Source organism: Bidens hawaiensis, unplaced genomic scaffold (assembly GCF_021521415.1).
Source record: "Bidens hawaiensis isolate Kalapana, Puna unplaced genomic scaffold, B.hawaiensis_p1.1 tig00043871_1, whole genome shotgun sequence".
Taxonomy (NCBI): domain Eukaryota; kingdom Viridiplantae; phylum Streptophyta; class Magnoliopsida; order Asterales; family Asteraceae; genus Bidens; species Bidens hawaiensis.
Window position 1 is genome coordinate 1 of NW_027497779.1, and position 13,266 is coordinate 13,266.

Sequence of the window (13,266 nt, forward strand, 5' to 3'; positions counted from 1 at the left end):
GACCTTTACCCTGTTTTTATCGTCTTTTGGGCTGGTTTGGTTTTAGTTTTAACCATGTAGAGCTGTAACAAGTTCCGGTGGTTTCCAGTTCCATTTTCTGTGAGGAACCAGAAACCTATCTATACCCAGTGTTGTAAAAATCGTTTAGCGCTAGTCGGACGGTGGGGTAGGAACTAAGCGATTAATCGGATCAGACTTTCATGTATAATTTTAAGCTTTATATTTACACGCATACATTTTTATAGGTAATTTTTCAATTCTATACATACACAAACACATTGCCCTAGAAATCGGCTAGAATCTCGTTGAAAACCGCTGATTTTTGCTGAAATCTTGTCAGAAAATATTGATTTGTACCAAAATCTTGCCAGAAGCTGATTTGTGCCGGAAACCGTCGATTTTGGGCCGGATTTGACCATTTACTGAATAATTGGTCGATTAGCCCAAAATGAATCAGTGAAGTAGGGGCTAGCGATTAATTAAGGATTAATCGACGCTTAGTCGGGATTTTTACAACATTGTGTATACCCGCAATTCGGGTTACGCCTGGTCGGCTCAAGGGCTTATTTTGTAAATTGGGCTTAAAGTGTTTTAAGTTAAACCCATCAGCCCAACTCATTAACCCAAACTCCATTCAATATCCAAAACCTCTTAATTTTGGCGGCGAATAATATCATTTCAGTCACGGTTGGTTATCACTCTTCCGTTCCCGCCGATGTCCAACTCGCCGGAACTCACCGCTGTATTCGCGTCACTCGCATCACGAATCGAAGACCAATCGAATGATGTATTAATTGAAGCTTTGAATCAATTACTCAACTTGAACGAAGTACCTAGGGTTAGGGTTTTGGATACTGCGTTATCATTAATGTGCTTCACGGCACCACAGGTAACCTTCAATTGAACTTATTATTATTATTATTATTGATGAGTTTAATTGGGATTTAATTTGAATTTAATTAGGTGTTTGGATCGGTGGTTGAGTGTTCGGTGAATACAATTGTGTCGGTTTTATGTTCGTTGGTGGATTGTAAGGTGGTGAGGTTTGGTAAAGCGGAGGTTTTAAGAGTCGGTTAGCTCGGTTTCAGGTGGTGAGTGTTTGGTGGTGGTGGAGGCTTGTGGTGATGTTTTGAGGAAAGTAAATGATCATGGTAAGCGTATGCATTATATGTACCCGATTTTAATGAATTTTTACTTAATGACCATTTTACACCTTTCCATTATATTTGTTTAAACATTAAAAATTTTAAATACTATTAATAAGCACGCCAACCGAACTGTTGCCTCTCCTCTTTTGTTATCTCGAACGATCGAATTTGTATGTTCGAATTAGATAATTTAACTACATATAATCGCAGTCGAACCAACAAAAATTAGATCTGTGTATCACATTATATTATCGCATTTAGGGCATATTATTGCATTAGTTTATCGAATCTGTTAGTTTATCGCATCTGTTTGCTAACTTATGTTCATTTTTTGTTATAAACGGAAGTTGTATATGCGTAAAAATAAAATAAATTTAAGTTAAAAATGGGTAAAAAAATTAAGCTAAAATTGGGTGAATAAAAAAAAGTTAAAGATGGGAATATATGAAATTTTAAAGTTTTACACAAATAAGGGTAAAATGGTTAGTTATAAAATCGTTTTTAAAGAATTGGATATATTTGATATTTTAACTCTCTGTAAGGGCATATATGATATATTTAGTTTTTGCGTGGTATATATGATATATTCAAAGTTAAAGGGGCATATATGAACTTTCTCCTTGTTAATAGTTATCACCAATTTTCTTCCATGTTGTAGTACTTGTGATAGTCAAATCATTACTCTTTATTAGATTGGTTTTCATGTTTTGAAGGAACGCTTTCGTGTTCATTATTCCATGCTGTTTTAAGAATGGCTGCAATGACAACTCAATTCGGGTACACAACGCAACTTACTCCAGTTCTCAATGTTCAACCAACTGAAGACGTGGTTTCTGCAATTTCAAAGTTGGTGTGTTATATGCCAAAAGAAATTAATCTCGACAGCCAAGGATTACAAATGAGGTGTGCCTTACTATATATAACAGTGTCAAAGGCAAAACATTTAACTTTTGTTACAAGTAGTTTACTTTCAATTTGAATTATTTTGCAGGCTAACATTGTGGTACCTTGACCCTCAAAACCTTGTGAAAGATGTATCACAAATACTGCAGGATGCTATCGGAAGACCTTTTATTTGTCTGAATGAAGAACTTTATGAAAATATCGAATGTCGATCGATAATTATTTGTTTAGCATTATCTCCATTAATGTTTATTGAAATGAGGGCTTTGTTACATCGTTGGTTTCTGCTAACGTATCTCTCGACCCTAGTTTAAGTTTTTTCAAAACTTACTGTATTTAACTTAAGGGTTGACTATCATAACAGGGGACTAGCTTCTGTGTTAGAGCTTGACGTTGAATTTGTTTCAATGGTGTTAGATGTACTTTCAAGACCAATGCGGTGGGGTTTATCTGCAGAAATTGGATCAAAGTTGCCATTTTCATATGCTTATTTTTATTTCAAGCATCAGTTATTCAGAATCTTGGCTCGACCCTTGTCACGTGACCGGTTTCTTGAGTTGATTCATAATATTGAAAAAGATGTTTCTCATTCCAAGAGGAAACTTAAACATGTTGCAACAACAGCTTCAATGGTGGATCACAAATCAACATGGTACGTGTCAATGGCAGATTACATTGATAATTTAATTTTTAACTAAATTTGGTATCGTTTTAGTTCAAGATTACATTTTTATTCTTTTACTGAACAGGGCAATGGCAATGAACTTCCCAGATTGGTTCTATTTTGCTTCAATATTACTCACGGGAGCTAGTTTTAGCGATGGTAATATATGCGTGGTAAGTGAGGGTAATCAACCGCTGACATCGTCCTTTTCAGTTAATGCAGCGTGGTATATTGCATGGATTCTAGATCCTAATGATGAATCAGTTTGTCACTTATTGGCTGAAAAGTTTGAAAGTTTATCAAGGGCGTTTAAATGATAAGCATTTGAGTTCATATGAACATAAAAAGCTCAAGAAACCGAAAGCTAACGCATGTCAAAGTCAAACTATTCGGCTATGGCTGGAGGAGTTAGAAAATGTGAAAACAGTTGATATAAAGAATAATGTGATATTTAGAAGGGTTATTTTAGGAATCTTGATCGGGTGCTCGGATGGCATAACTGAAGATGGATATGAATTGCTTCTTCATTATGTCGCAACCGGTACACTTCTTCAGTCAACAGAAAATCAACACGCTGGATTAAAACATAAAAGACGGAATCATGAATCTATTGATATATACAGTCGAAAGGAGCAAACTGAAGGCGCTTGTATTGTTTTCAATTTAACTGATATAGCAGAAAAGATTTCTGATTCGTTATTTGAAACTCGAGAGACTGCAGTTGACTTTATTTGCAAAGTCAAACTAAAGGTTGTTGGATATCTTATTAAACGTGTCAAAAGACTGCTACAGTTTGAAACCAACGAAAACAACGATATCTTGTTCAAGGATCTACACAGAAGAATGTTGCGGTGGAGACATCAAGGACAGGATGCTTTTCACGGTTACAAAGATCTCGATGATACAATTAATACTATCGCTAGTAAGTTTAGATTGAACTGTTAAATGATATGATATCCAAAAATAAACTTGTTACGATGCATCACTTTTTGTGTTCATACACACTAATGAAACTATACTAATTTTCTAACTGGCCAATATGGCAAGTGATATGCCTTTACATAGTAAACCAATACCTTTATTTTCATCTTTATTTTTATGTACTAAACCTATGAAATTCACTAAAAACTTTAACCAAATATTATTGTTTAAGTTGTTCTTTGGACCAAAGTTATCCAATCTGGATTGCCTCCCAGTTCTTCAAAAATAACCAAGAAGTTACCCGTCGGTCTTAACCATGAGCGCGGAACATGATACCTGAAATCAGACCAAAGCTTGTTACATTATATGCAATTAGCTTAGCAAGTAATGATATAACCAAAGAGAAAATGAAGGTGATTTCTCACCATCTTTGAGATGGGTCGCCGCAATAATTGTTGCATTTATTTTCATTATAAATCCCAGTGTAACTGCATTTATCACAGTTACCACGAGCTTTGTTTGCGGGCCAGTATCTCCCGACGCCCTCACCGTTGACCCATATTTGACCTTTTCCCATGCCGTTCATATCTAAAGCTAGTGGGTCGTCTCCTTTTGGTGCGTTAAATGTAGTCTAAAAGTAAAAAAAAAAAACAATGTTAGAATATGTTGATGCTAGATTTTAGTTATGTTGTTCAAGGGTGTGAGCAATAACCGAACCGTTGACCAAAACCGATGAAACTAAACCGAAATTAACAAAAAACCTGTTTTCGTTTTTTTTGTATCCTCAATTAACCAAAATTATCAAACCGAGCCATTCATATATTCACATATATCTAGCTTTTATACCTCCATTTCACATATTTCATGCTTTATACCTTCATTTTACGTATTTCATGTATTTATACCAAGATTTCATGTATTTCTATGCAAAAATTTTAGCTTACGTTTGGTTTTGGTTATTAACCGAAATTAACTTAACCGAACCAAAAACCGACAAATTAACCGAATAAGCTAATACGATTAACCAAAACCGATTGGCTAATAAAATAGATTAACCAGTGACTCTGTTTTCGGTTTTAGTTGAGGCTAATAACCGAACCGAACCGTGCACACCCCTAGGTCAAATGTTGAACAAAATTACCTTGTACCAAGTAAGCGGTTGTTTTAGAGCCACAAATGTTCCTTGTAGCCACTCAACCGATGAACTTCCATCAGCTGTATGTAGACTTAAAGTTTCGCCTTTTAAACCAACCTGCCATCATAAAAAAATTCACTTTATTACATTAAATCATAATATATAATATTATGTATTTATACAAGGGTTTATAAGTTAATAAACCAACCTTGTAAGACCATTGTTGCTTTGTCAAGTCTCTTGTACCCTCATTTAGACCTTTCATAGTAATTGGACCTAGAATCCCTACATTGTAGTTCTCGAAGTGCGTGCCAACGTTCTAAAACGGTGATTAAATAATTTAGTTAAATGTTTTTATATGTTGAGTTGTTGACATATATATACACACACACAAAAAAAAAGTGCAAAAACTAACCGCAAGGCCCACAGAAACACTTAGCATAGAGATCTTGTTAACGCCTGCTCTCAACTTAACATCTTGACTAAACGTTAATTTCGGGTTTTTCAGTGATCCCCAGACTGTTCCTGTAATATGACCAAAAACAAGATGTGACAATTTCAACGCAAACCCGTCTTGACCCATTACCCGACCCAATGGGCCAGCCTGTTTAGCCCATCTAGTTTAAGGTTAATGCTCATGAAAAGTAAGGTTTACCTGCGAGTTGGTTGTTGATAAAGACATGCAAAGCATGCCCTGCTGACATAACGGTCAGCACGGGAAGCTGTCCGTTTGTCAGAAACTGTTCGTTTGGCGATATATCTATTCTGTAAAATCAAACAAATACAAAACAGTTGAATATTTACAAAATAATAATAATAGCAACAAATAATTGATGCTCACTCTGTGAGGTACCACAAGTAATCAGAGGCATCTCTAGTTACATTTAACTGCTCGTACAACCCCGACATTGCAAACGTATCACCGCCATCAGAAGACGGAGCTTCTTCATCATACGATTGCCAATCAAAAGTTGCAACGGTTGTCATCTTTTTTTGTGTGCTTGGAGCTTTAACCTACAAAGTAATCAGCTCAATCTCATATGACAGTTTTAATGCTTTGAAAGTTGATATTATGCAATTTAGAAGGGTAAAAGGGTAATTTTCTTACCTTTGCAGTGTTGAAAACTTCATCTTTGCAGTCATGGAGTATGCTAATAGACCAAGGGGGAAGGTCATATTCGGAATTTTCCAAATGTTATTTTTGTTGAAGTTTGCGGGTCAAAGTTTGAGAGAAATGCTGCACAGCCCCCGGACTTTGGTTGAAATACATGTATCTGTAACGGGCCCGTTTGGGTTGACCGGTCATACGTAAACGGGTTGAATTTACTGCCACTATAAATACAATATTTTTTACTATTTGACTAAACTAGTTAACTAACCTCTTGATTATTTCCAGGATAGGTAACAGTAGGATATGCTGAGACTAAAGCCGGTTCAATTAGTTTTATCGCTGTGTGTAAATCCCTTAAATGCCCCCATTTCGGTTCATTTGGTAATCCTGAAGCATTACATTAATAAATAATAAGCCAACATTTCTAGGTGAAAACATGCATCTATGATATATATATAAATATATATATATATATAATATATATATATATAATCTAACAGTTCTGTAATGATACTCTCTATATATATAAAACAATATGATCTATTTTTATACCATATTCATCAATAGGAGCATCATAATCATAACTAGTTGTGATGAATAGACCGCCAGCTGTCCGACCAAAATTTGTTCCTCCATGGTACTAAAGCCATCATTATAATATAAGTATTATTAGTAAACTAGCAAATTAATACATTTAAATTATTTTTCAAAATAGAAACCAATTTAAAGTTTATAATAATTTAGCAACCAACACTCATTTTAACTCATTTTACATGTGACTTGACATGGCATTGTTGATTTATATAAAATGCCACGTAGGCAAAAAAAAGGTGCATTTTTGAAAAAGTTAAAAATAAATTTATTTGCAAATTTAAAAAATACCTTCTTTTAAAATATATATATTTTTGAAAAATTAGGGAAAAGAAATCGATATCGTTGAACGTGTCATTTGTTGTTACAATTAGTTACTTTTTTTTTTATTTTAGTTACTAAAATTGGAAAAAAAAATGTTTAAAGTTTGTTTTTTTTCTTTCGTGCAATTTGATTTATATAGTGACATACCATATAATAGTTGACAAAAGAACCGTTATTCTGTATGAATCTTGCAACTGCATATGCAATATCTTCTACAGGTCTAGTAGGAACCGGTCCACCAAATTCCGTGAACCTTAAATAACAAAGATTAACAACCATTAAAAAGACAAATATAACATTTAAGTGAACATAATTAGAATTTAAAAAGTGAGATTTACATGACTTACCAGCCAGTCCAAAGCTCTGTAAACATTTTAGGTTTGTAAGGCTTGTTTGGAGTGAATTTTTCACAGTAAAAACCATTACATGTATCAATCTGTCATGTAATCAACATGTACAACCAAATTATATTATTACAAGCTTCATGGATTGTACCATGTGAAAAGTTAGAGGTACACAATGCATAAAGCTAGAAAACATGCATGCATAGTGACATCATATATTTATACATATCCAGGATTTTTAACAAGGTATGTATGAATATAATTTTTTTTTTGGATATGTATCCTTCCAAATTTCATAATACCATATTTCCCTTTTGTAATACAAAAGTATTATCTCAACATATAATGTTCCGGTCTGGTTGAGTGTATACTACAACTTTTTTTAAAGAAAATATGATCTTATAAAATTTAGAAGAATTTATATCAAAGTTTTAAAATTTTTAGAGGATATATATATATATATAAAACTACCCCTTTGTAATTTTACATTTAAAGCATTTATTTGTGTAGGGTCGAGACTGGACAATATTCATCGATTTCTTTTCATTCTTCCTGGGCTTGCAAGTGACTTACTTCTTTTGGCCGTTCTTGCTGTCTTAAGCCGTCCTCTTTTTACGCCTTAACGCACGATAGGTACGCGAGACGCTCAAAGGCAAAAAACAAAGGCAAAAATACTAAAATGCTCAAAAACGGTTTTCGTGAAAAAAAAGTAAAAAATTAATCGATAAACGATCCAAAACTGTTTATTTCAGTGAACCAACGATTAATTGGATATATATTGACGATTTCGAGATCTTGTGATGTGATTTCATGGATCGATTTCATGAAATATAAGTATTCTTGTATTCTTGTACGTTAAGCAATTATTGTATTGCATCTTTTCCCTATTTTTGTATATAAGTAAATGCTCACCATTGGATCAGGGGCATCTTCTTGTTTGCACATGATCCAAGGGACACCGGTTCCTAAACCAGCAGCCATTTGGGCTGCCCATTTAGTGTAAGCTTTTCCCGGTGCACCGATATCCCACTCAACGGGCCCGTACTCGTTTTCTATCTGAAATCACAACCAATATTCATATGAAGTAAAAACTCTAACTTAAGTCAAATAAGTCAAAAGTCAAAAGTCAAAAGTCAAAACCTGAGACATGATAATTGGACCTCCTTGAGGTTCAAATAGTCCCTCTGACTTCATCATGCTGACTATTTTCTTTGTAAATCTTTCCATTGCAATCTTTATAATGATAAAAACAATTAAAAATATTAACAAAGCTAGATTCTTGTATTAAGCTATTTGACTTAACTTACAGAATATTAATTGCTAACCTTGAAAGGTTCATTATCGGTTCTAAACGACATACCGGGTAGATATTTAAGCCAAACAGGGAATCCCCTGAATCCAAAACAGAGTATAGTTAGGTATATTCATCTCTAAATGATAAAGTCACATACTTTTATTTTATCATTTTTATATTAAGATTGTTACACTTCATTTTAGTCAAAGTTGAAATAGACTTTCATAATGCGGAAAACCGATAACTACAAAAAGTGCATATTGTGATGCAAACATGAGAGATTTGATGGATTAGTGTATTACCCGAAATTCCATTCGGCACAAACGTATGGGCCGATTCGTAAGTTAACATAGAGACCTTCTTCTTGTATCAGTTTTATGAACTTCACTAAATCATACCTCCCTTCAAAGTTGTACTGGAAACATAAACATAATAATAATAATAATAATAATAATAATAATAATAATAATAATAATAATTCATTAAATATATTAATAAATGCATAAATTGGTACTTCTGAAATTATTTGTACCTTCCCAGGAGATGGTTCATGCCCATTCCAAAATACATATGTTTGTATGGCATCTAAGCCTCCATCTTTAGCCTTTCTTATAAGATCAGGCCACATCTGCACACACACACAACAAAATTTAATAAAGTTAAGAAATTTATATGGGATAATCAAAATTAAGACCAAAATGAACAAAAAGATTTGAAATCAAAAGAAACCCATGTAAAAAAGATATAAAATTTAACATATATTGAGGCATTAAAGACCAAAAGCACCAAAATTTATTGAAAATAAAAGAGAAAAGACTAAAATATTCATTTTTCACACATAAAGACTCCTAATAAACAAAGCCCAGAAAAATGGCATTAATTCAAGAATCAAGATAAAAAAAAATCATTCAAATTATGCAAAACAGAGATACCCACATGAAAAAAATACAATCTTTGATGGAGCATTGAAGAATTAAGAACAAAAAAAATAAAAATAAAAATAAAAATAAAATAAAAAACTTGAACAGAGTGAAATACCTCAGGGGTGCTTCTTGGGTAATGAATAGAACCAGACATGAGTATCCTTCTTCTGCCATTGATGATAATGGCTTTATCATCATAAGATACAGTTGCTTTAATGGAGTAGTAACAAGCACAAGAAAGTATAACTAGTAACAATAGTATCTTGTTTCTAGGCATTCTCCACATTCTTGAATATTACTTTCCCCTTTAAAAAGTTTCAAAGAAAGAAACTTGTTTTTGTTTTTATTTGTATTTTTGATGCTTTTGATGATGAAGTGTAAATGGGGTTTTGTATAGGGGGTGTGAGTTATGGTTCAAAGACTTCAAGTGTGTTGAATTTTAAGAAGTTGAGGAACTCCTTTTAAAGATTCTAATGGGTCCCATTTTCTTAGGTTTTTCTCGCTTTTGGTTTAAGTTTGTATGATAAAACTGGCTCCACCATAACCAACTTTGAATTTTGGTTGGGATATGATTCATATATCAGTCCATGGTCCAATACGGTTCGTATAGGATCACACCGATCGTATATGTCATGTGTGGTTGATAAGTGTACATAGAGAGAAATAAAAAGAGATTTGTGCAGTCTATACGGCCTGTGTAGCCCTATACAAGCCGTATAGGTCTTCAACAGCTCGTATAGGCTTAACACAAACTGACCTAACTCAGGGCCTATACGAGTTGTATAGGCGAAAAATAGTGTGTACAAATCCAAGGTGGGGTATGAACCTACATATTCTAGTGATGTTTTAGTTCAATAATTATTTGATAATCAATATATAAATTATAAAATTAGTAATAACGGAGTTTAAATCGATCAATAATCGTTAGGTTTTCTCTAGATAAAAAATCGATAATCTTTTGAAAATATGCTTCGGAAGAATTTGTGTAATTTTCCGTTGTAATTCTCATTTAATTGTTTGGTTCCAAGAGTCTTGTTAGTTGTTTTAATGAAATTTTTATTTAAAAAAGAATTAACAATAAATTTTATTTATATATATAGAGACGTTTATTTCAAAACTAATAATATGAACGCAATAACTATTTAGGACAACTATTGTATTTAAAATTTATACAACATTGAAGTGATATAGTCATATATCCTTATCCATCTTTTATTTCATGCAACAAACTTACTTGTTCAAGCATACCTCTATTCCAGACCCATGCATTAAAGATATTCTTTTAAAGGTGCCCCTAAATTTGAGATGATGGGGACTTTGGAGACCTATTATAGTCATTTCATCTAGCAAATTCAACAATTAATAATTGAATATATTAAAAACAGTTGAAAACGACTTTTTCTTTTCTTTTTGGCTTTTAACTTTTAAGTCATCCACTTTTGTTATTAGTTAAACAAGATGTGAGCATAAACCGGTTCAGTTAGATTATAGGTTAAAGCCAAATGATTTTTGGACTTCAGATTTTAGTTTTTCACTTTTTTTTTTCAAACTGTAAACTTTTATAAACGTTAAAAGAGTGCTAAAACGTGACACCCTTTATAGGCCGGAGGATGACCACTGAGTCAGTTTATAAAAGTTCCAAAGTCACTCAATTATTAGATGGCATGTTTCAATTTAAGTGTTGGTGTTTTTGGTGAAATTGATTCAGTTTGATCTAAATTATGACTGAATAAAATGAAAAAGATCAACGCACGAACAAATTGAATTATGTATGGTTTTTATTAACTTCTATGGAACACGCTTTGGAAATACTTGAAGTTGATTGTGCATACAAGCATTGACGGACCCATGAATTATTTCTTGGGGGGGCGACATCAGGACTTAACACTAATCATAAGGGGGCGATCAGGATTTTCATATACAAATAACACTAAAAAAATATTTAAGGTGGGCACCCCCCCCCCCCCTCCCCCAACCTCTACATAGGTCTACCCCTGCATACAAGGATACACATGTTGCATACAAGGATACACATGTTAAAATCAATATGGTTATGCCAGTATTTAGTATTTACGCGTATGTATTGTATAGTAATTTACTTGGATTAGAGTAAAGGATGATAACTTAATGTATAAGACATGCTATATGTATAATCATGATGAATTACATGATGAATGAGGTGAATAAAATGTATCATTGGGTTTAACCATACATATACAAGAGTTAATTTCACATTTCTACATTATTGTATCGATATTGATATAATAAGATAATGTTTGCGCGCATAAATAATGAAATGTTAACTTAAAATGATGATAGATATTGACTTCGCTTTCATGTAACGTAGGATTGTATCCAAGTGGATTCAATCATTCATATGGATGAGAAAGCCACATATATGTAACGACGATCATATGTCCCTACTTTGATATGATCCTTATATATACATAGTTGTTTATATCTCACTTATTCATTAAATATATATTTTAAAGAATAAAGAGCTAAATTCTTAAATGTTTAATAATTCAATAACTTTTATTTAAATCCCTTTTGTTTGATTTATTAATAATAGTTAAATGTTAAATTTTCTTAAAGGTAGGATACTTAAAAAAATAAGTTTTGGCTTTAATAATTGTAGTTGCTACATATTTTAGTGGTCACATCTCTTGTGGCCTTCAATGTATTTCTTTTCAAGCATTCAAAGCTTTTAGCAACTTGTATTCAAAATAAATCTTTCTCGCTTTGTTTCTTTTCATTTTGGAACAAATTTTAATAATAATAATAATAATAATAATAATAATAATAATAAATCATGATAACATTATAAGAGTGTAAAATATACTTATGTATAGGCGTAATATTTTAAGATAAAGATTGAAGATTAAACCTATTTTATATAAAGTGATTAGTGTTTTATAAGGTGTCATCCTACACATCAAAATAGTATGAATATTAATTGATCATGCTACCAAATAGGGCTGTGCAAACGGTTCAGAACCGCGAGAACCGAACCGGAACCGAAACCGAACCGGAACCGAAAACAAGTGAAAAATAGAACCGGAACCAGAACCTATTATAGTAAACCGGTTCGGTTCTAGAACTGCTAAAGCCGGTTCTCGCTAAGCGGTTCTGGCTAGAACCGGTTCGATAATTTATTTATCAAATGAGTTATGCAAACCTTGCAAATTGCAAAATAAATTTATACAATTGTATGTCTTCTTTTACGGTAAAACTAATTTAGATTACAACATGAACATCCGTTGTTAAAACATAAGGTTTGAAGTTAAATAAATCATTAGCAACGATAGATTAATAGAAGATCATGTCATTTTATATTAAATTACCTTGATAGCTTAAATCAAAATTGATCATGGTTGCTAGTTCTTGAACGTAAAGAAAGAAGATTTGAATTAAAAAATGATTGAATGGATGCCGGTTAATAAGTTACTCTATAAAAAATGAGGATTGGTAAATTTATTTAAAACGTTTTGAATATTCCGGTTCTTCGGTTCCAAGTCTAGAACCGCCGGTTTTACCCGGAACCGAACCGGGAACCGTTTAAAGCAAATTCTGATAACCGAGAACCGAACCGGTACACACATTAGCGGTTCTGAGGCACCAGTTCGGTTCCGGTTCCTCGGTTCTGGCGGTTCCGAACCGTTTTTTTCTCACCCCTACTACCAAAGAATATGATGTATCGAATTTATAATATGGAAAATTGGATTTTAATAATCCCAACTTAATGCAGTTGGCCGATAATAATCCCAACTTTGAAAATAGCTGTCACTGGTCCCAATTTTCACACTATTTGTTTTCACTGGATCTCTGTTAAAATAAACATAACGAAGTTAAGTTTTTTTCAAATTTCAAACTGATATTTTAGGGCTTTTGATCGGAATTAGGATACG

At 32.9% G+C, this 13,266-nt stretch overlaps 1 protein-coding gene and 1 pseudogene across 3 annotated transcripts; one reads left to right on the top strand and one right to left on the bottom strand.

The window, feature by feature from the left end:
* Positions 1-972: 972 nt before the first annotated feature.
* On the top strand, positions 973-3,557 carry LOC143594570 (uncharacterized). Of its 2 annotated transcripts, XM_077073844.1 has the most exons (5): positions 973-1,151; positions 1,862-2,051; positions 2,140-2,343; positions 2,416-2,703; positions 2,801-3,557. In XM_077073844.1, the coding sequence occupies exons 2-5, from the start codon at positions 1,900-1,902 to the stop codon at positions 3,030-3,032; spliced, it is 876 nt and encodes a 291-aa protein (XP_076929959.1). In that variant the 5' UTR covers positions 973-1,151; positions 1,862-1,899; the 3' UTR covers positions 3,033-3,557. The 2 variants fall into 2 exon arrangements, with proteins under 2 accessions (XP_076929959.1, XP_076929958.1); XM_077073843.1 differs by lacking the exon at positions 973-1,151 and having other exon boundaries at positions 1,804-2,051.
* A 147-nt stretch (positions 3,558-3,704) lies between these two features.
* LOC143594569 (beta-galactosidase-like) lies at positions 3,705-9,858 on the bottom strand (annotated as a pseudogene). Its single transcript, XR_013146357.1, has 18 exons — positions 9,474-9,858; positions 8,968-9,063; positions 8,738-8,850; positions 8,467-8,533; positions 8,282-8,374; positions 8,054-8,197; positions 7,145-7,233; positions 6,945-7,050; positions 6,435-6,522; positions 6,151-6,269; positions 5,880-6,045; positions 5,613-5,785; positions 5,427-5,536; positions 5,187-5,296; positions 4,980-5,090; positions 4,778-4,888; positions 4,062-4,267; positions 3,705-3,972 (listed from the first exon to the last, which is right to left on the bottom strand). The product of XR_013146357.1 is annotated as a beta-galactosidase-like (transcript).
* Between the last annotated feature and the right edge of the window lie 3,408 nt (positions 9,859-13,266).